The 23,249-nt window shown below is 31.3% G+C and overlaps 1 protein-coding gene across 3 annotated transcripts in view; it reads left to right on the top strand.

Annotated features, from left to right (window-relative positions):
* The window catches only part of LOC148619228 (transient receptor potential cation channel subfamily A member 1-like), a 32,557-nt gene that overhangs the window by 4,932 nt on the left and 4,376 nt on the right, over positions 1-23,249 (top strand). For all 3 annotated transcript variants that reach the window (XM_088578899.1, XM_088578897.1, XM_088578900.1), the window contains 23 exons: positions 423-530; positions 1,144-1,252; positions 2,431-2,534; positions 2,928-2,975; positions 3,536-3,660; positions 4,172-4,220; positions 4,898-5,095; positions 8,138-8,221; positions 8,508-8,590; positions 10,213-10,374; positions 10,644-10,755; positions 10,999-11,168; positions 11,785-11,869; positions 12,305-12,364; positions 12,728-12,805; positions 15,014-15,084; positions 16,537-16,726; positions 17,304-17,420; positions 18,179-18,345; positions 19,200-19,260; positions 19,960-20,028; positions 21,523-21,696; positions 22,319-22,387. In XM_088578899.1, the coding sequence (XP_088435025.1) occupies positions 423-530; positions 1,144-1,252; positions 2,431-2,534; positions 2,928-2,975; positions 3,536-3,660; positions 4,172-4,220; positions 4,898-5,095; positions 8,138-8,221; positions 8,508-8,590; positions 10,213-10,374; positions 10,644-10,755; positions 10,999-11,168; positions 11,785-11,869; positions 12,305-12,364; positions 12,728-12,805; positions 15,014-15,084; positions 16,537-16,726; positions 17,304-17,420; positions 18,179-18,345; positions 19,200-19,260; positions 19,960-20,028; positions 21,523-21,696; positions 22,319-22,387 (2,493 nt within the window). The remainder of the gene's footprint in view (positions 1-422; positions 531-1,143; positions 1,253-2,430; positions 2,535-2,927; positions 2,976-3,535; positions 3,661-4,171; positions 4,221-4,897; positions 5,096-8,137; positions 8,222-8,507; positions 8,591-10,212; positions 10,375-10,643; positions 10,756-10,998; positions 11,169-11,784; positions 11,870-12,304; positions 12,365-12,727; positions 12,806-15,013; positions 15,085-16,536; positions 16,727-17,303; positions 17,421-18,178; positions 18,346-19,199; positions 19,261-19,959; positions 20,029-21,522; positions 21,697-22,318; positions 22,388-23,249) is intronic.

The raw sequence follows: 23,249 nt of genomic DNA, 5'->3' as shown, positions 1-23,249 counted from the left end.
AATAAATAAGTATACTGGAGGGAGTTGGTATGAGATGCATGATTTGTTGTTGTGATGACATTTAGGTGAAATATTGCTAAGCAGAGCGAAAATTTTAAACTGTGAAAAATCAAAAGAATTTTCAAAATATTGATATTGTATTCTGTCTGATGGGAAGTGAATGCTGTATGCTGCCCTCTGGAAATTCCACTTGTACATTATATAGATGTATAACCATATGGTATTCTGTCTGATGGGAAGAGAATGCTGTATGCTGCCCTCTGGAAATTCCACTTGTACATTATATAGATGTATAACCATATGGTATTCTGTCTGATGGGAAGAGAATGCTGTATGCTGCCCTCTGGAAATTCCACTTGTACATTATATAGATGTATAACCATATGTGTCAAACTACATGACAAACCATTAATACATTACAGGTGTTGTTAGACTCTGGACAGTGTAATATTAATTCAAGGGATGAAGATAGACTAACTCCATTACACGAGGCAACTGCTCATCAGCATTTTAAGGCAGTTCAAATACTGGTAATTAAACACTATACAATTAAGTATATATATAAACATATATTTCATTCATACACAAAACAGCTGAAAAAGCCTTTATTTTTTTATAATGTATATATAAATAATACACCAACTTTTTTTGCATTAATATACAAAATAGCTGTGAATGTAGGGCCTGTATTTTGTATAATTTGTATATAAAGTCCAGAAGATATTCATTTTAAGTATTGCTTTGCAGCATATACATACAATGTACTAAGACAATATTTTGCTTAGAGCTTTCAAGAAAGACTATTCTGGACTGTAAACAAAATGCCACATATACCCAAAACACAATTGTTTTATACACTATGGCCTATGGGTTGCAGTCTTTCTCATTGCTGTAGTCTGTTTAAGTTAAGTACAGCTCTAAGTAAGAATCAGATCAGTTGTAGCAGTGATACATAATTTTCTGCAGAACTTTTAATTTGTGAAATTCATTCTATACAACATACAAGCAATATCATAAACTCTATTGCACAGGGTAAGGATGGGGCCCATATCTACATGTATAAAATATGCTTAACTTAAGCTGTGATGGTTGGTACCCTATGAAAATAATGATTTATTGTTAAAACATCCATTACTTTTCTAGGTAGAGTATGGTGCAGACATATTTGCTACTGAAGTCAATGAAGCCACAGTATTTTTGATGGCTGCTGCTGAGGACATGACAGATACATTGGTTTACTTCCTCAAGATAGGTATGTCTCTATGAAGGTAATGCACCTCATTAGTGGCAGACCTAGGAATTTTTGAGAGGTGCAGGTTAGGGCACCTATATAATGGTGACAAACGTAACAGCTGTTAGGCACCAATCAGTTTATTAGTGAGGAGGTCAGTGATCTTTTTTCACTCATCCATCAAAAATATAAAATAAAAATTTTCTTCATTACTTAACAAGGCAGATTATCAAATAAAAATATTGATTTCATCTGCTGTTGAAATATGAATAAAATTTTTGTGCTTGTGTGAAAAAAAAATTCTCAGCCAACACCAAATCCCAGGCCCCTTCAGGATAAAAATTGTCAGTGCCTTAAAATGACATTCAAAACTCATAATTTAAGGGACAAAGACAAAGCACAGAAAACAGAATGGATGGACACTAAAAAAGGTAAACAAGCAATCAAGACTTCTAAAACCTGAGAGTGTCATGAAACTTATGGTAAGGGTATCTTTAAAGTGGAATCAAGAATAACACCAGAAACCTGAGAGTATAGACTTATATGTTCTTACACAAATTCCTATCTTACATGGGTGTTGAGAAATTCAGTCTTTTGCATGAGTGAAGAGCAACGGAATCAGTGAAAAAAAAAATTTTAATTTCTCTCCCTTCTTTGGTCATCTTAACTGTTATAGAAAGAAATTTGTTTTAATGAGTAGTTTGAGATATGATTTATTTGCGGTGTTATCTGTTGTTTCAACGTATTTCATTAAAAAAGGAGCAGGGATCTGACACAAGGTGTATGGTCTTCTCCCAAGGGAGCAGGGATCTGACGCAAGGTGCATGGTCTTCTCCCAAGGAGCAGGGATCTGACACAAGGTGTATGGTCTTCTCTCCCATATTATTTTTATAGTATTACATCATATAAGAACAAAATAACTTGAATACTTCCAACTAACAACTATGACAGATGAGAAAACATGGAGTTATGGTAGGAATACGGGTGTTGTCATAACATAAATTATTGTTTAGATATACACTTCCAACAATTTACCAAGGCTAAATTTCAATTTTGAACTGTAACTGTACTGCTGTAATGACTACTGAAACAGTACTGTATTTCATGTTGACGTTACAGTACTGTCATTTACAGTATTATAACAGCACTGTTACTCTTGCTGTGAAAATTTCAATGCCAGTAAATTATTTCCATTAAAGTATTAAAAGATGGAGGAGCTGAGTTGGAAAACAGACTGTTAAATCACAGAGAGAAAGAGGGAAACAGTGCTCTACATGTAGCTGTGCTTAACAGCCGAGTTAAGGTTAGATCACTAATCTGTCATGGTTTACAGTATCACATTTAATACCTGCAGCATTATTTTTTTTTCAGTTGGAAAATCTTTTACATTATGCTCTTGTCTTTGAATGTGATGGGCAATAACCTTTATTAATGCCCATACATGTATTAGGGAACATGTATGTCTCATAACTTCCGTGACCTGTAACTTGAAAATTTGGTATGCAGCTTCAGTATGATGTATTATACTCTGAGATTTTTGGCTATTTTGCATATGCACTCTATATAAAATTTTCTTTGGGAACTATTTTTATATGTAGACTGTAAAAAAATATGCATTTTAAATTTTGTTTAACTGCATTTTGAAATCATTCAATTTATACCAAATTACAGTTGTTTATTTTCTTTTTTTTTTAAGACTGTAGAGTTCCTCTTGAATAAAGGAGCTGATGTAAATTGCATGAATGTAAGTATGGGTTACCTATGACACATTTGGCTCCTGAAATGACAACACATGAATTCACACTTGTCATTTTGCTTCAAATGACCCCAGATTTGTCTCTGAATAACCTTTTGACATCGATGAAACAATGTAATTTTAAATTGTGACGTCATTGATCTATAAGTTGAAGGCAAATCCGGTAAAAAAACAAGGGGAAAATACATTATTTTCGTCAATGGCTTCCACAAGTGTAAATACATCTATATACCACAAGATAAATAGAACCTAGAGTTCCTGACAAAACATGTGACAGGTTGAAGTAGTTGAACATTAACCTCTTTCCAATGTAGATAACAAATACGTGATAAGTTTGAATAATTAGAAACATTTAAAAGTCTTTTGTGCAACTTGAAGGAAAGATAATTTGACATTGATTTCCACAATTGGTTGTCGTTTGCCATGACCGTACAGATAATTTTGAAAAAATACACATATAATCATAGAACACAGATCTTAACATTATATTTTTTCTTTCAAAGATTTGCTCTGTATGATTTTGCTTTTGTATTTTGTTTCTTGTCTAGAATAATGGCACCACACCTCTTGCCATTGCTGCAGGTATTGGAGATAAGACAGTTGTGGAGATGTTGATAAAGAATAATGCTGATATCAATGTAACAGACAAAGATTTTATGACGCCTTGTCATAGGTAGGTCATTTGTAGGTTAAATATTAGTTACCATACTGGTCATGATATTCTGTAATATTTATGTATTAAGCAATTGATTTTTATGGGGAGGCATAAATTCATTAATTTGATGCTATACTTGTACTACTGCAATATGGAAATTTATTGCATCCTTAACATACTTTGGGTTGCTTTCTGTGGTTAATATCATGGATCTTTTCAATTACAAAGTTTAATTTTAGTAGTGTCTTGTAAGTTTGCAGGTATCGTATTGTATCACACTCAGTGTTTATCATCCATTTGTTTCTGTCCTGATAATTTGGCATTTTCATATTGTTTTTTTTTTTTTAATTCTTTTATCAAAATGTTGATTTATTGTTGGAAAATTCTAACCAATTATTTTACTATTGAACATTTTATAGAAAGGGAGCTGAATAAATATGATTTCTTATACTTTGAATATGGTATTTCTTAATTGATCAAAACCACAAATAACTGTACTTGTTTCAATTTTCCTTTTGTATAATTTCAGGGCAGCTTTACAAAACAGACATTCTATTATCAATCTATTGATGAATAAGGTAGTATTATCTATAAAAATGATAAGCACCATAGAGCTTTAGCATTGTATTGTAAACCTTAAAAATAATAATGTTCACTGCTAATTCATTCTAATGCTGATTTAAGCAACAAACTAATGATACCACTACACTACAAAGGACAATATTAGTATATGGCATCAAAGAGTGATTTAGGAAAAAGTCTTCATAACAATTATTTAGTAAATGAGTTTATCAATCAACCTATAAATTAATTTGAGATAAATACTGTAATCTGGTTGGTTAAAATAATTTTGTTATATCTCAATGGATAAAAAAAAATATTGAGACACCCATAGTCAGTTAACTTCAGAGCTACTTTTCTCATGTTTAAAGATAAAAATATGTTTTAAAATTAATTTATAAGAATTGGCTATGATAAAAATTTTGTCTATTGAAAAATAACATATATTTTCCATGTGCATATTTTGTTTACTGCACTTCTTAAAGAAATCTACAAAAGTACGATATCAGTTTGATAGGGTATGAATATGAATAAAAGGATCTGCTGCCAATATGACATAATATCACTTCAAATTTGTCGTATATTTTAATTGGACTTCTCTGAACAATGATTTCGCCCTTAGACAAATGTTTTTACTGGTAAATTAGAGATAAAAATTATATACCCGTAATAATTCTACCTTGATTTTCACCAGGGAGCAGATATAAACAGTAAAACTAACGAGCAGTACACACCATTGTTACTGGCTTGTAGTAAGGGACATGTAGAGACCGTCCAAATTCTGATGTCCAGTGGAGCACAGATCGCGGAGACAGATATAAACAATAGAACAGTACTACATGTAGCTGTAGAACAACACCATTACTCTGTCCTAGAACTACTGTTGACAATGGTAATAATATATATTGAAGTATTTTTTTTGCTATGGTCTGTGACTTACATTTTCCTCTTATCTTTAATTTGCATATTATGGTAAACATAAAAGTACAAATTCAGAAGATAAAAACTGTCAATAGGGATATGTTACTTCTCCTTTTGAGAAAGCATGAAATTTATTCAGTTTAATATAAAAAATACTAAACAATTAAAAGCAAAGGTGTTTAATTTATAACACTTGTATATACAATCAAGTCCGAAATTCTGTTCAACATGCCCACTGGTTTTTGCACTTTGAACTTCCTCTGACCTTTGATATTTGGGATACTTGGATTTTGATTAGGGTTCTATTTCTTAAGCCACCAGGTTTCATATTTTTTTATCTAGTTTATTTTGAAGAAGAGCTTAATTAGGTACCTACTATTTTATACTGAGGGGCCTGGGATTATTAAAAAATAATAATAAAAATAAAATCATCCCAAATTTGTTAAAAAAGTATTTTACTCAGCAATGGACAGAAAAAAATAGTAATTAAATATTTCCCCTTTAACAAAATAAATAGATTTTCAAATGAAATTTTTTACCTCACGCTGGCTGCTGCTGAAATTTTTTTTATAACTCAACATGAAATCTCAGCCCTCACCCTTTAAGAAGAAAATGGTTTATGACTTAAAGGTGTGATAACTCTTGTTGAAGACCTTTTAGTGATCTTTGTAAGTATTTACTATTTTTTATAAGATTATATGATGGTGCATTTGTTGCATTTCACAATATCTGTTTTTTTAACTCTTGAAAACACACTACTGGAAACAGAGATAAAAAGCAGCCAATCAAATTACTCGACATACTCAGACTTAAATTTTATTTTCACTTTTGATGTGAACAAATATCATTTGCAAACTTGATGCATTTTGAAAATGATCAGAATGGAAGACCAGAAATTCAAAGATTTATGACCTAATAAAATAGAGTACTGTGAATATATGTGTATGAACATTTTGACTTGTGAAGATGTATGTACATGAACATTTTGACTTTTGAAGATGTATGTGGATGAACATATTGATATGTGAAGATGTATGTGCATGAACATATTGATATGTGAAGATGTATGTGCATGAACATTTTGACTTGTGAAGATGTATGTGCATGAACATTTTGACTTTTGATGATGTATGTGCATGAACATTTTGACTTGTGAAGATGTATGTACATGATTTTTATCGATATAAAAAACATACTGTAGTACATGAATATTCATCTTTTAAATCCTTCTACATTTTGACCTCCTTGCACACATCCCTAGTGTGTTTAAAAGGTTTTTTGAGAAACTTTTTTTTTATTTTGTGACTCTGCAATATCTTATACAGATTTCTTCTGAAGGTCAAGTATTTTTAGCTGATTATTGGTACAAGTTTACAGTGTATTAAGTGTGAATTTTTTTAAAATTTTATGTAATTTTGTTCAAATTGAAAGATTTATAACTTGACCATCATATGGTTAAATATATACATTGTTGTATTTAAATTACATGCATCTTTAAGGACAGGGTATGATGTGTGTTTGTGTGTTTGTGATTTGTCAAATCAATTATATGAAATAGTATGGATAGGCAACAACCTTTTCCTTCTATTAACATTTTTTTGTTTAAGTCTTTTTCTATTATTACTGACTCCTTTATTAACATTTATCTAGTATTTTGTATTTCTGTAAAGTGTTAACTAACTTCCATAGAACAAAATTTAGTCTTTATCACAGTTAATAAAAGGTCTTCAGTACTGCACAATTAGAATTTGTATTATAGGTGATGATATACACAGCAATATTATATAGCAAGATGTAATATATGGTAATGTTTGATGATTTTTTATGATATAGATTAAACACAAAATATTATTTAGTGTTGTTAGGGTAAACTGTTATTTAGTTTTGTTAGGGTAAGCTGTTATTTAGTGTTGTTAGGGTAAACTGTTATCATTTCTCCTGATATTGTTGATATTAACAGCTTAAAGTTTAATTGACAATTTTATTTTGTTGAGATTCAAAGTGTTGGTGCTAGCTTGATAAAGTTTTGTGATAAAAGTATTACCTTTTACAGATGCCTATTTTTTCTTTATACCAGTTAAGGGACAAAGAATAGTAAAAGAAATACCAGAGGTTCAAACAGGGGAAATGCATTGACAAAAGTATTCTGGGAACATTAAAGGAACAAGAGACGAAGGACATTAAATAGTCAACACAAAGAACTGAAAATTACATACAGAAAACAAACATCTTGAACCCCATAAAAAACATGGGAGTTAACTTTGGTGCTCAGAAAGGGAGAGCATTCCCTGATTCTTGTTATTGCTAGTTTAAGGAGGTAGACCTAGGGTAAGGGACACAACTCTTAAAAATCATTGGAACGTTTGTATTCTGCATCTTACATCAGTCTTATGTAAGCATCTAATTAACTTGGATTCATTTTATTCTGCATCAAACGAAAGCTTGAAAGGCTTTGGTGAAATTGAATATGATACAAACATATCCCCGACTTTAAGAGTTATGTCTCTTACACTAGGTCTACCTCCTTAAGTCTGATGAAGGAGAAAGATTATCTAAAATAAATGGAGGTTGTTTGTCATATTGGAAATGGATACTTTATATCGGTCATCCAAGTTGTGAATATGACAACTTAGAACTTAATGGAGTGATGACCTAATCTATGGGCAATATATCCTTGTCCCAGTGGCTTTTGTGAAAGTTGCTTAGATGTCACAAAAACATAACAATAACTTTACACAGTTTGAAACAAGTATCCCAGTAACTCCCTTCATAATTTAATAACCAGTACTTACACATTATAAATCTAAAATTGAAAAACTGTATAGTAAAAAAAATGAAGTGCACACTTATTCTGCTGAAACCATCTGACTCCTAAGTGCATGTAGATTCAATGATGATTTGTTTTCTTTGTTCCTCTATTAAAAACTTGTTGTCATTACATGAAATAAAATGACAGAAGTACTGTTGATATTTTATGTTAGAAAATTAATGTGGTTTGTATACTTTTTTCCAGGAAAGTACCAGAAACATGATGGGAGAATTAGATTTCAATGATCAAACAGTATTACATTATGCAGCAAAGACTGGAAGCATTGTGGTATGGTGATAGTTTACTTAAGTATCTGGTAGTCATTTTACTCTTCTATAAAATATAAACATGTATGTATATATATGTATATGGACAATGACTTAACCTCTTGTGAATTTTTTAAGCTTTAACTGGTTTTTCAATATATTCAGTTTTTGATTGTAACAATTGATTTTCTTGTTTTGACTTATAGAAAATTATTTACATGTATCCTGGTTGTTTTGATTATGAATTGAAAATTATAATTATATATAAATAACTATATACATTATGTGTTTGTATATCATTCCTATAGATAATAGCTGCCTTGCTGAAAAACAAATGTAAAACAGACAGAAGAGATGTAGATGGTAAAACTCCTTTACATATAGCTGCTGAGTAAGTTAATTGTAATGAAAAAAAATAAAACATTTAAAGAGTAATCAAGGGAACCAAGGTTACAGCGGTAATCAAAAGAATGTAATCCTGGGACAAAGACCAGACATGGAAAACAGACATTCACAACAAAGAACATAAAGTAACTAAAATCATACATACAAAGTAACAAAAGTAAATGAGCAACTCGTACTCCACTAAAAACTGGGAGCATGGACCAGGTGCACCGGTAGGGTAAGCGTCCTCTGCTTTTCTAGAAACACCCGCTGAGTTGCTCATAAAAAGTCAAGTCCGGGGTAGACAAATGAGGAAAGGAAAACTATGACCTGTTGAATACATCAGTTTTCATGGTGCTGATGGATACACCATAATGATCCACGAGTTCATGACCATAAAACTTCTGTACTGATGACTTCAATCTTGTAGCAACATAACCCTGTTCCAGAAGCCTATTTGTTAGAGTTCTAGCGCGATAGAAAAAGTCTGCGTAGTTTCGGCAAGCTCTGGCATAACGTATGAGTTGTAATATGAACACTCCATACGCAGGAGCCGAAGGGATGTTGCCACAAATGAAAGGAAAGTTAACAATTCTGAATGAAAAGTCATCACATTTGTCGTAAAGTTTGGTCAATAGTTTTCCTTTACCATCGATTTCTAAGTGTAGGTCAAGATATGCGGCTGACTTCACAGTGTCTGTAGTATCCTTTATCTCAAGTTCTTTTGGGTAGATGCGATGTATCAAATCCCCGAAATTAGAATTGTTTAAAGATAATAAGTCATCTATATAGCGGAAACTGAGATTGAAGGATCTAGCCAAACGATATTCTTTCTTCCTGATCAGATCAGCTATAAAGTCAAACACTCAATAGCCTCCTTTTTGAAAAGACATCAAAATCCCATTTAAACTAACAGCATTTTTATACCCCCACTCAGTGAGTGTGGTATATTGGAACCACATTGTCCTAATTTCATATAGCTGTCTGTATTTTGTCACAATTATCTCAGATCCCAATGGTTGGATTGATTCCAGGTGTGTGGCTTTCTGTAGATAGGCATAAGTTGTAAATTATTTTGGATGCATTCTGTTATCAACTTCATGTAGGAGTAGAAGTTTGTCCAGCATGACAATGTGTGCTACTACATGTAGGAGTAGAAGTATGTCCAGCATGACAATGTGTGCAACTTCATGCAGGAGTAGAAGTATGTCCAGCATGACAATGTGTGCAACATCATGTAGGAGTAGAAGTATGTCCAGCATGACAATGTGCGCTACTACATGTAGGAGTAGAAGTATGTCCAGCATGACAGTGTGTGCTACTAGATGTAGGAGTAGAAGTATGTCCAGCATGACAATGTGTGCTACTACATGTAGGAGTAGAAGTATGTCCAGCATGAAAATGTGTGCTACTTCATGTAGGAGTAGAAGTATGTCCAGCATGACAATGTGTGCTACTTCATGTAGGAGTAGAAGTATGTCCAGCATGACAATGTGTGCTACTTCATGTAGGAGTAGAAGTTTTAAAAGATGATCAAATGCAAATATTACAGCATTGTTTCTGACTATAAAATAAAAAGAAATGTCACTAAAACAGAAGTATACACTATAACATTGTTAGTTTTTGTAGACATGACAATGACAATGTAATAGAGAAGTTATATAAATCAAGCCAAACAGAGCTGAATGATGGAGATGATGATGGCAGGACACCATTAATGCTCGCCTGTAAAACAGGACGGTATAAGGCTGCTCAGTGTTTGATTTCTCTTGGTGCTGATATTTCTGCAAGGTATTATTTTATTGTAGAATCGAACTTGAAATATTCTCAAGCTACATGGTAAATCAATTTCTGTCCATTTACTTGGGAATAATGTAACCTGTAAATACAAGTAGCTGCTATACTACCAGTGTTAAAAGGGTTTAAACAGTACCTGGTATGAGGCTAGAAACATTACCTGGAATAAGGCTTGAAACAATACCTTGTATAAGGTTAAAAACATTACCTGGTGTTAGGCTAGAACAGTACCTGGTATTACCTGGCATATTTCTTATTGACAGGGATGAAGATTTCTCCACAGCTTTGATCCTTGGTGCCAGACATGGGCATTCCTCTATTGTTAAGTTGTTACTGGATAACTCAGCTGATGTCAACCAGTGTGATAAAGTCAAGGTTATTAGATTAAAATGTGTTTCTCTCATTCTTAGTGTCTCTCAATTTATACATTTTTGTACTTGACATATCATTCATACAATTGTTTTTTTCAAATTTGACTGAATTAAATAGAATGTTGATGATTGATTAATGAATAATGCAGTTATTTATAGAGAATTCAAATTACAAAAATTAAGAATTTCCATCTTTTACAATGAGTAATAGTAATTTGATTCCTTATAATTTGATTTTTTACTTCAGAATACATCATTACATGTAGCATGTGACCATGGTAGTGTGGATTGTATCAGGCTGTTGTTACAACATCATGCTGATGTCACAATTAAGAATGCTTATGGAAGTACTCCTTTGGAGATGGCTATAAATAGCAATGAATCAGATGCTGCAATTGCCATGTTGAGGCATTCAAGGTACTTCAAACAACTCAGAGAATGAGTGGTATATTGGAATTATTTTTTTCTACCCACTCATCATTCTTTGCTGCAATTATCATGGCTCCTAATAGGTAGATTGATTTCAAATTAAGTTTGTGGCTTTATGTAGATAAGGCAAGCAATGTAAGTGATTTTAGTGGAACTTCAGTTTAATCTCTTGTTTTGTGGGACTTAGCTATTTGTCACTACATGGAATATGATATAGATTATTTTCATCACAAAACTCTAAGCTGCTACAGGATTGATAGTTAAAATGTGGTGTTTGGCTTTATATACAGGTAGATGGGGCATACACTGTAAGAGTTTTGGTTGCTGGTATCAACTTCCTGTACTAATGGAGATATAGATAGGACCATAACACATGCTATTCTATGTTTTAGCTTAGAACAAGGGATAGTAGTTCTTCTTTAAAACTGAATTGCAGTGATTTAGATATTGTATTTATTAGCTTTTAAAAATGGTATGTTGTTGTTTTTTTTCAGTTTTTCAATATGACTTCCTACGTTGTCAATAAATTCAAACATAGCAGTACTTTCAAGGAGTCAGTCACATAGTGTGACTCAACTTTGTTAACCTTTTTGTATGCTTTCAGTTGGAGAGATAGTATGAAGATGCGAGATAAAGATGGGTACACACCAATGAAACAACTGATACAAAAATGTCCAGATGCTGCCAAGGTTTGTAACTTATATACTTAGGTTGTACTTAAATGTTTGGATACTCATTTCCTGGGCTTATGTCACACATGAAATCAAGTCTAGTAGCCACTCATATGTTTATACCTCCGTCTGTCAAGCTTCGAAAGTACCTACTTAAAATGATAAAAGTATATACCTGTAAAAGATTTTGAAAAATAAAAACGTTATGGAAATCACAAAATATCATTGATTTTAAACATATTAGTACCTAAATTACATGTAGATTCATTTGATGATAACATCAGCAAATAGCAAAGGAAACATTCATAAACTTAAAACAAGGAACTTACATTAAGCTAAAACACCTGAAATGATGGACTGGTATTAGATAGACAATAAATGAAACTGCTTTTGCCATCAATGCATTAATTTTTTTTTATTGTACCTTTTTTTCAACTTTTTTCTGTTTTGTAGGTTGTTTTAGATAACTGTGTAAAATATTCGAAGCAGAAAAGAGATGACATCAATTTCAGGGTAAATTGTTTTTGTTTCAGTTTTATGAGATTTAACTGCATTAATGTCATTCATGTTTAATGCATTAGTTATTTATGACAATCAGTCAAGGTGTTCAGCAAATACAATACCATTTACAATATGATACTTCATTTTGAACCAGTATGTTTTAATGTATTATAAAATTACTTTATTTTTAAATGTTAATCTTGTATTTCCGATACTTTACAAACAACCAGTAAGTTTATATGATACCATACAGATTCATTTCTAGTTCTTTATATTGTCATATTGTTTAAAGTTTTCAATAAGTTTCACACAAGGCTCTATGTTCCTGGTTTATTTTGCATTGAAGATCTACAGTGATAATTGTTTCTGTTGTAGGTACTTTTTGATTATACTTACATTGATCCTGGAGTAGATGATCCTTCATCAAAGAAATCCAGGTTCTATGCCCCAAAAGTAAGATTAATTTTTTTTAGTATCAATAAGGCACAGACCATTTATCTCTGGGGGGCCTGGGGTTTTGTTTCAAGTCATAAATTTTTTTCACACAAGCCAAAAATATAATTTTTTTAGCAGCAGCCAGTTTCAATTTTTTCATTAAGTAATGAGGGTGGTGGGGGAGGGGGGGGGATATTGAATCACAATATTTTTTTCTGTCCATGGCTGAGTAAAGAAATATTTTGCTCAGCTTTGGAATAACTCTGTTTTTTTTGTATTTTTTTTATTACCTATACATTTATATCTTAATTCTTTTGAATAATAGATAATTTTAAGTAGCACTCCAGCTAAGAATCATTCATTGGTGAAAAACCTACATATTTTTATTTTTGATATTTTGTTTGAATTGCCATAGTAAACAGAAATTAACACTGAGTATATCATATAACCTGTGTTTTTAGGAGTTAAAATAATTATATATAATGCACTGTAGATTTCAAAATTAAGGGAGCTAACTCTGTAAATGACACTAAAATACAATAGAATCTATTGGATTTTCAATGTTGATTATCTCCTAAGAGCAGGCAGATTTGAATGAATAATTACACATTTCATAATATAGACCCATAAAACAACTTTATTACAAAAATAAAATGTAGCCTTTTTTGGGGTGTATCACATTTTTCATGATTCTTACAAAGACTACTACTTAAAACCTTCTAAAAAGTTATTAGGATTTATACAACCTCGAAAATTTGTGTTCAAATATTGGTATTTGACTGCTGTTATTTTCCAAGAATATAGGCAATAACTTGACAGATCTGTATTTAGTTTCACTGCAGGGTTCCTTACCATAAAAAGGTGGGGATTGATTTGTGGGTTATGGTCCCAACCCTTAAGGTGATTTGAATTGAGTTTTAGGAAAAACAGTTTGTTGTTATACTGTTTTACATATAAATTATAAAAAAATAAACCTTTATACATTCAAAGTAGTAGAAATGTTTAACTGTAGATTAAATTCAAAATGAGGATTAATTAACTCTTGGTAATGTCATTTTTAATGTTATCTTTATAATAATGTTAACACATCTCAACTCAGTGATTCTTTTGCACCCAAGATTCAATTATTGACATTTTATTATAGAAAATGGGGTTGTTCAGGTGTAAAATGTTAGCGAATAAGTTCAAGTATGAGGTCATTGCATATGATAGAAGTCAGTAAATCTTTTTATAGTATTGGTATATTATATTAGAAGATCATTTTGAATACTGGTAAAAATACATCTTTGAAAAAAGTTAAAATTATGTAACATGAATTACAAAAAATGAAAAAAGTTAAAATTATGTAACATGAATTACCAAAAAAAAAAAAAATAAGGTTTCCTGTAAGGTAAAATGAATAAGATTTATTAAAGGAAACTGTTAAAATATAAACTTTTTTCTTTTAGGCAAGATCTATGTCATATTGTAATTGAATTATCTCCCTTTGCACATTTTAATTTAGTTTCTTAAGTTTTGTATCTGTCAAAATCTTACATTTCCTTTAAAATATCTTCAGCTTGAATTTCAAACAGTTACATTTAGTAATACTGTATTCGGTTGCTATTGTCAGAACTCTATTATGACACATTAATCTAGACCAAAAAGGAGCCTCCAGTTCATTATACCAGATCAATTAAAAAAACATTTACATTCATCTATAAGCAAGATTTAATCTAAACCTTTTTAGAACTGACCAAGAATAGGCATTTTATAATACTTTTTAAAAATTGCACAATTTTGGCCACTTTTAACCTGAAGGATTAAGAGTAATATGAAATGACAGAATAGTTCTAGGTAAATGAAATATCTTAGACTATCTTAACTCATTGTATTGTAAAACATTTGTGTGAAAGTTTAGAGTAATTCTCTGTATATTTCAGATGAAAAAAGACAATAATTATTTTTTATAACATTCAGTCTTAGAATACTATTGTGTCTCAATTTAAAAAAAAAAAAATATTGTGTCAAACTTGAATATATTGTCCACACTTGCATCAAATGTTCAGGGTTTGACATCTGTGGTCATATCAAGCTGTGCAAGCTGATTATTTAATTTTGTGTTGTATTTGTTTATTTTCACCATCTGAATGATATTTAAATGAATGCCCTGATTTTTACTGTTACATGTTTAAAAGACAATAATTTGGGTAACTGTTTAGCATAAATATTTTGATATTATTTTAGCTAATGGCAAAGTATAGAAGAGAACATCTCCTTTCACATATATTGGTACAGAGTAACCTTATGCACAAATGGTAAATACATGTACTTTGCATGAAGTATAGAAAGTTTGTCTTATTGTAGGATCCTCCTTTCTAAGTTCTTTATCATTTTTTGCTTTGTTTGTTTGTTTTTTTTTGTTTTTTTTGCTTTCACATTTATTTGATAGTGATGTTGTGATGATTGATTAAAGCCTCAAATTGATTGGTTTACCTTCTTGATGTCATTAACTGATTATCTGTCAAAGTCACTTTTGGGAACTGTTTGTCTTCTTATACATTAAAGCTATAGATTATAAACCAGTACTGTTTTTAGCTCACCCGGCCAAAGGTCATATGAGCTATTGCCATCAATTTGAACCAAACTTGGTATGAATGTTATTTTGGGTATCCTGCATAAAACTGGTGTGGGGATTTTCGATCCATCGAAAAAAATGGCCACCATTACTAAAAATAGAACAAAGGAGTCAGACAGTAGTTTTTCGCTTATACCTCCAAAAACGTTAGGTTTAAGCTAAATTCTTTCAATGGCTGAAATGATCTTTATTATTAGGACTACAAAAGTCTTTAGGGATGAAAGTTGTCAGATGACTCCTTGTTAGAGTTATTGCCCTTGAAAGATGAAAAATTTACGTTCTTATTTTTTACAGTTTTCAGCCAATATCTTGAAAACTATAATAGATAGAAACTTTCAATTGCTGAAATAATCCTTATGATAAGTCCTACCGAAGTCTTCTTGACTCAAAATTGTTGGACAACTCCTTGTTAAATTTATTGCCTTTGAAAGACAGTGATTCAGGCTCCTGGGAGCCGCTTGTTATCATTTCTACTCTATTGATCAAAATTTCCACTTCAAGTGAGATTTGAAGTGAAAATGTTGTTGTGATATACATTATTTATATAAAAAAGTGCAGGTAATTAGTGTCTGTTTATGTTCAGGAATAGGTACACAATAAAATGAAAACTTCAATGTAGTTACCCTAAACTGTAATAAGTTTTAGTACCAGATATAGAACAACCAATTACAATAGGTAATTGGTAGGTTATCACTTACCATTAATAAAGAATAATAGATTGATAATTTTAACCAATTTAACAACACTTTAATTTGTTCATTAAAACCAAGAAAGGAGAAGATGTTTATTGTGGTCCTGCCAGTTATATTTTTCCAATTATTTTTCTGTGCGATTTGTTCAGCACTTTATTTACTTGATACACTATTTTTTTTTAAAACGAAAGTCAATAATTGACATAATCATGAGACTTTTCAATTAGTGGTTTACTGAATGATAGGCAGAAGTCATAGGACAATGTTTTAAATTAGATCTGGCCTGGGTTTCGTAAAAAACATTCAAATTAAAATTTTCCTCAAATCCTTGAGTTTTTCCTCAAATCTCAAATTTCAGGTAATTTGATGGGTCCAAATTAGAGTTTACAATGGATTTGAGGAAAATATTGATATGAGATAGGCATTGATTATATTTTTAGGTTAGAAAGAGGATATATCTATTTCTACTGCACCTTCCTTGTGTATTTCCTCTTGCTGGTAGGTCTACAGATTCACATGGTCATTATGCCAAAGGTTACTACAGGTGTATTAGATAATGTCAGACAATGTCCTATCTTACTCAATGACAGTATGTTAGCTGATCCAGTAGTTGTTGAACAATACAAAGAGGTAGGCTTTTGATCTAATATACTATTATACACTTACAAGTACCTGAACCTAACTGTGCAACTACAATCAGTCATTGATCCCTGATCAGTTTCTGATGAGTCATTGATCACTGATCAGTTTCTGATGAGTCATTGGTCACTGGTCAGTTTCTGATCCATCATTGATCCCTTAAACCGATCCTTTAACCTGTGATAAATTCTACTTTCTATCACTTTACCACTGATTGGTAAAAATGTTTTACAGATTCCTTTGTTTTTGTTTTCTATTTTTCACCAAATTTCCATTTTTTCAATGATAAAGATTTAAACATCAATTTAATAACTTTCCTTTTATATTTGTTTTTTTTTATGAAATAGATAATGTTGATTGAAAATTTAATATGACACTTTATTGGCCTTGCTAGCTTGTTTATAGTTAATTCACACATTGAGTAAATAAATTTGTAAATAGATACCGTAAGAATTATTATTTTCATTGATATTTAAATTATGATATATATCGAGAAATAATATTTTGATATATAATGGTCGTTGATTAATTTTTTAATACTAGTTAATAATTATCTTTGTGTTTTTAGCTTGGACCATATTCCAGTAAGGAGGTAGAATCCAGAGTGATCCAAGCTTTGGGCTTGTATGTAATGATAGTACTGTCAGTTCTGATACTTAATCATTTTACCATGATAATTAGCTTAGTAAGTAATAAGTAATGGGCTTGTTTATTGTTTTTGCTTGTTTGTGTATATTTTTTTCACTCTCTTTATGCCCATTATAATATATGGTTGTCTTTCCTCTAATTTGTTATATGATAACTTAAAGATGCTTTGATTTACTGTAATATTTCTTTTGTGTGAAAGACGATGCCATTACTTTTCATTGTTTTGGGATATTTCATTTCCAAGTTATTGGGCTTTAAACTCAGTGAAAAGGATACAGATACTATTTTGTTTTATCACCGCCGTCGAAAGGTTGCTAAGAACTTTAAAAAATTTTCTGCAAGGGTTGTTTTAACAAAAATGTACACAAAACATGTATACCACCTGTGAAGCATGCACACATCTAAAAATATTTCTTAAATGACTTGTTGTTTATTGGTACTCTGTACTTTTTTCCTTAAATCTTGTTGCTGGATATTTCTCTATCATACAGGACAAGATGTACAAAAATATTTGTCAAAACATTTGGAGTGATTACAATGTTTATCAGACATCTTCCTGTAGAGTTTTGAATGAGAATGATGTCATGCCCTAACAGTTTGTAGTTGGACTACTAAATTTCTTGCACAAAAAAAGAAGTCAAAAAATAAATGTACATTGAATAAAACAAAAAAAATACCAAAATTGGATTACTGATAGACAGAATTTTACTTTTGATTTTGATACTGACATTATCAAATGAAATATCTCAATGAGTGCTGACATTTTTGTTTATTGCACTTATCTTTTACTTACAGCGCAAAAGGTATTTCTTAGAATTTGATACATACCTGACTTGGACAATGGTTATAAGTTCCTTTTTTTACTTCACTCCTTTTGGATATTATCCCTGTGTGAGTGAGTGGAGGGCTGGTTGGATTTCTATCAGTTTAGGATGGCTGATGCTCATGAATTACTTACGAGGGTAAGTTTTGCACATAAAAATCAGGCTGTTTTTCAGGCCGACACAATTTGAATTCTGACAAATTAAAAAATTATCTGATTTATCAGCAGCAGTTTTTATCCCCACCATACCAAGTGGCAAGGTATGATGTGATAACCTCAAAAAAGTTGAGTATCTGTCTGGTTTCCAGAAAAGGATCAATGAATTGTTTTAACACATCAGATATTTGTTAATAACATAATATATAGGTTAAACTAAATTTTTTAGTAAAATCCAAAAAGTAGATTTCAAGTAAGGCCATTTTGAACATTTTGCTATCCCCATTTTTTTTTTAAAAATTATATAGCATGGTATCACTTTTCCATAAATGACCTATTTTTTATACCAATCTTCAATGAACACTTGATGCAGTAACTTAAAAACCATAAAGTTCATTAGAATGTTTGTTAATCTTCATGATGGAAATTTATTCATATGGTTTTTATTATTTAATTATCTTCAAATTATCCTTCTTTGAGGTATATGACTAAAAAAAAAAGTAGACACAGGGCTCTGTTTCAGGATTATCATGTACTTAAGTTGAAATATTTATTTGATTTATTTTAAAGGCTAATTACATTTCTATATATTGAATATTTTCTTTTCCCAATTATGATTTTGTTGAGTTTTAATTTTTTTTCAAAAAAAGGTAAATGGATGCCAATACTGGTAGTATCATGTTTCTGTATGTTATCCTCTATCTGATACAGCTCAGTCATAAGATTGACTTGTAGTTGAAGATTGATCTAGTCATTATAAAATCATAAGTGGACATTTTAGCAAGATTTGTATAGATTAGGACTTTATTGTTGTACATTTTCTGTTTATATTTACAGATTTAGCAGTATTGGTATATATTACATTATGTTCAGTGCTGTGGTAGTGTCACTGTTGAAGGTATGATTTATAGAGAGAAGTCATTCTAAAAAATTATGCAACATTTCAGATAAACATAAAGATTATCAAATTAAATCATCTTGTCCTCACAGGAGTTCAAATTAATTTTCAAGAGTGAAGTTTCAGTTAAATGGTCTACTTGAGGAGGACCAAAATTGAATTAAGGGTCCTGGACCAGATCACCACTAATTTATACATTATGCCAGAGCTTGCCGAAACTATGCAGATTTTTTGTATCACGCAAGAACTCTAATAAATAGGCTTCTGGAACAGAGTTATGTTGCTACAGGATTGAAATCATCACTACAGAAGTTTTATGGTCATCATGAACTCATGGATTGTTATGGTGTATCCATCTGCATAGTTTTCCTTTCCTCGTTTTTGTCTACCCCAGACTTGACTTTTTATAAGCAACTCGGTGGGTGTTTCTAGAAAAGCAGAGGACGCTTACCCTACCAGTGCACTTGGTCCATGCTCCCAGTTTTTAGTGAGGTCTGAGTTGCTCATTTGCTTTTGTTACTTTGTATGTATGATTTTAGTTACTTTATGTTCTTAGTTGTGTGTGTCTGTTTTCCATGTCTGGTCTTTGTCCCTGGATTACATTCTTTTGATTACTGCTATAACCTTGCTTCCCTTGATTACTCTTATTCATGTGCCTCATTTCACTACAAATGTGAGGTTTACTGATTTTTTTTTCAGGTCAGCTTTATTCTGATAACCTTTCTGATGGCATTTTCAGGAGCATTTAACATAATTTTAGCCAGAACAGTAAGTTTATTGATATGTTTAGATCATTTTCCTCCATTTTATATTAAGGAGATTTGATATGAATTCTAATATTCTTGGAAAAATCTTCAGATTTTATTGTGGCAATTTATACTTATACTTCAGTTTATATTTTTGCAAAAAAAGATTCATGAATAGTAGACAGTAAAGAGTACTACAGTTGGGTGGAGATATCTCATGATAACAGGTTTTCACCCTACATATTCTTTCCATATTATCTTCACTACCACTTATGTAAATTTGTTATGTACTGGTAGCTTCTTTAGAAATGAGGTAGTACAAATGTATATGCTATGAGCAATTTTTATTTGCAGTTGGACATCAACTTCATGTTTAGCTGAACTTGGAATTTTCAAATGCGTGTTCATGATAGTGAAAAATTCTGTTTCAAATATAATGGTTCCCTTCCATGGGAATAATTTCAAATTCCATACTTAGCATCTTCATTTTAATTAGTTATACATTGTAATTGCTACAAGACTTGCTGTTAAGTGAAACTTGCTTTTTTTTATCACAGACAATTTTTGATTTCAATGCATGGTGTATTAGTGTTTCATTTGAGTAAGATTCTTAAAATAATACATGTTCAGGATTAATTTACCTTCTATAGAAGAAAGTTAGGGTAGTTAAATAAGTAGTGAAATTTTCATAGCAAAAATATTAGTTCCCTATGATGGAAATGATTTAAAATTAAGTTTGCAACTTCACTTTAATGAGTTATGCATTGTAAGCAAATTTTGTTTTATTCCCATATTAACTTCCTGTTTGGCAGAACTGTAAATTTTTCAGCATATGAGATTTTTTCCAATTAGACATCAAGTTCCTATATAGCAGAACTTGGAATCTTCAAGTACAATGAAATTTATATTGCCAAAATTTGTGCTACCTCTGATATGAATGATTTGAATTTGGATGTCAATATTACTTTAGTAAGTTATTAATAGAAATATAGAATTGTTCAAAGAGACTCTAAACAGTGGAAAAGGGATAAAATCAATTTTGAGTGGGAGTATACTTAGGCATCGACAACAGGGATTTGATGTCAGATGAGAATGGTTTTTTTTAGTGGAAGTGCAAAGTTTTTATTTATATTTCAGCAGCAACCGGAATAATTTTTTTTTTATTTGAAAATCTGCCTTTTTTAAGTATTGGGAAAAATAAAGAATGAATATTTTTATTTTTTTCAATGGATGAGTAAAAATAAATTTACACAAAAATTTGGAACATTTATTTTTTTTCGAACAGATTCAAGACCTTCTATTTCTAATACAATGGGTGGTGCATTACAGTGCCTACAAGTTCATGTTTTCAAGTCAAAGGTCAAGGTCAGAGAGTCATTTTTTTAAGGTGAGGATTTGCTGCACCTCACATTATCTTTGTGTAAGACTTATTCTACTCCCTACACTTTCATTGTACAATGCATATACATAAAATAGTAGTCTTATTACAGCTCATAATTTTAATGTATACTTTCAGACTGGATTTGAACGTGATGATGTATATCCATTGACCACTTTTACAATGATGCTGGGAGAGATAAATTATATTGATAACTTCGTTGGTGGTGGAACATATCCATTTCAAACTGACAGCTACATACTTATTATTGTATTCTGTCTTATTATGCCATTGGCTTTAATGAACTTTCTTGTTAGTAATCACATGGAATATTTGTCTGTGTTAGGCATGAGTCATTAAGCTTAGAGTTGTTTAATTAGGGAGCAACCATATTTAGGGGGGGGTAGGATCAAATTTGATTGAAAATGGCAAGACAATGATGTATGGTCCAGGATGAACAATTGGGTAAATCCAGAACAGGATAGAGTAAAAACTAAAAATACACTGAAAAGAAAACCAGAACACACAAGTTTATCTTAGCCCCACTCCCCCATAGATATCTAATGGTTGCTCCCTAATTTTCTTCTGTAGAAGGTAAATTAATTCTGAACATGTATTACATTAAGAATCTTACTCAAATGAAACACTAATACACCATGCACTGAAATCAAAAATTGCAAAACATCCAAGCCAGATATACACCATGCACTGATAATAAAAGCACCAAATATGCATGCACTAATAACAAGAATTACAAATCACCCAAACCAAACGTACACCATACACTGATAATGAAAGTTAATCAGAAACCCAAGCCAAACAAACACCATGTACTTATAATAAAAAGTACCTACAAACTCTCATTCTTGTCCCACAATTTTACTAATTGTGAATTCTTATCTACTAATTATATTTTAATGTTTATATTATTTAGACTGGAATAGCGGTAGGTGACATAGAAGAAGTCAGGAAAGATGCCAATCTATCTAAAGTGTCCATACTAGTTCGTATTTGTATGTAAATGTAGAAGTAGTAACTACATATGTAATTGCTTTTAAAATTGATTCCACAATAAGGAGGTAGACCTAGAGTAAGGGACATAACTCTTGCAATCAGTCATACGTTTGTATCATATTCAATTTCACCAAAGCATATCAAGCTTTCATTTGAAACAGAATGATATCAGTCCAAGTTACTTTGATGCTTACATGAGATTGATTTAAAATGCTGATTACAAATATTCCAATGATTTGTAAGAGTTGTGTCTCTTACCCTTGGTCTACCTCCTTAAGGAACAGTTGTTATGTTTTTCATGCTTCTATATACTTCTATCCATTGTGTTGTTTCAATTATTACCCTAAGTAGACATTTCATGTTCTTTATCATTATATGTGATGTCATATCATGGACGGTGTAATACAAACTAGTGAAATGAAAAGTATGCCATTGTGATTGGTTGTTGTGTAATTGTGTATCATTTTCTATAAAACCTGGTTGTTTGATAGCAAAATTGTTATATTTCATGTGATGTTCTTCAACATCATTGGTGACATCATGGACAGCCGATCACTAGAAATTCTGCCATGACAGATGCCCAATGTAAATTGGCCAAAATATTCCAAATAAATCATAGAGAAAAAGGGTCAACTTGCTTTATTATACCCCACAAACAAAGCTCTGGGGATATATCAGTTTGTCTGTATGTCCACAATTCTTGTAAGTGCAACTTCTCCTAGACCTCTCAAGGGATTGTGGGTGTTTCATAGGGAGGTTTGGTATCATAAGCGGATGTGCATAAAATAATTACTGTTTGAGGATTCTAAATGGAGATAATCCAAATTAAGGGTTTTACATATTAAAACCTC

The sequence above is a fragment of the Perna viridis genome, chromosome 4 (genome assembly GCF_037379345.1).
Source record: "Perna viridis isolate PV_CMFRI_1.1 ecotype Kerala chromosome 4, ASM3737934v1, whole genome shotgun sequence".
NCBI classification, from domain to species: Eukaryota; Metazoa; Mollusca; class Bivalvia; order Mytilida; family Mytilidae; genus Perna; species Perna viridis.
The sequence above is the reverse complement of the archived record's forward strand: the minus strand, read 5'-3'. Positions and strand labels throughout refer to the sequence as shown.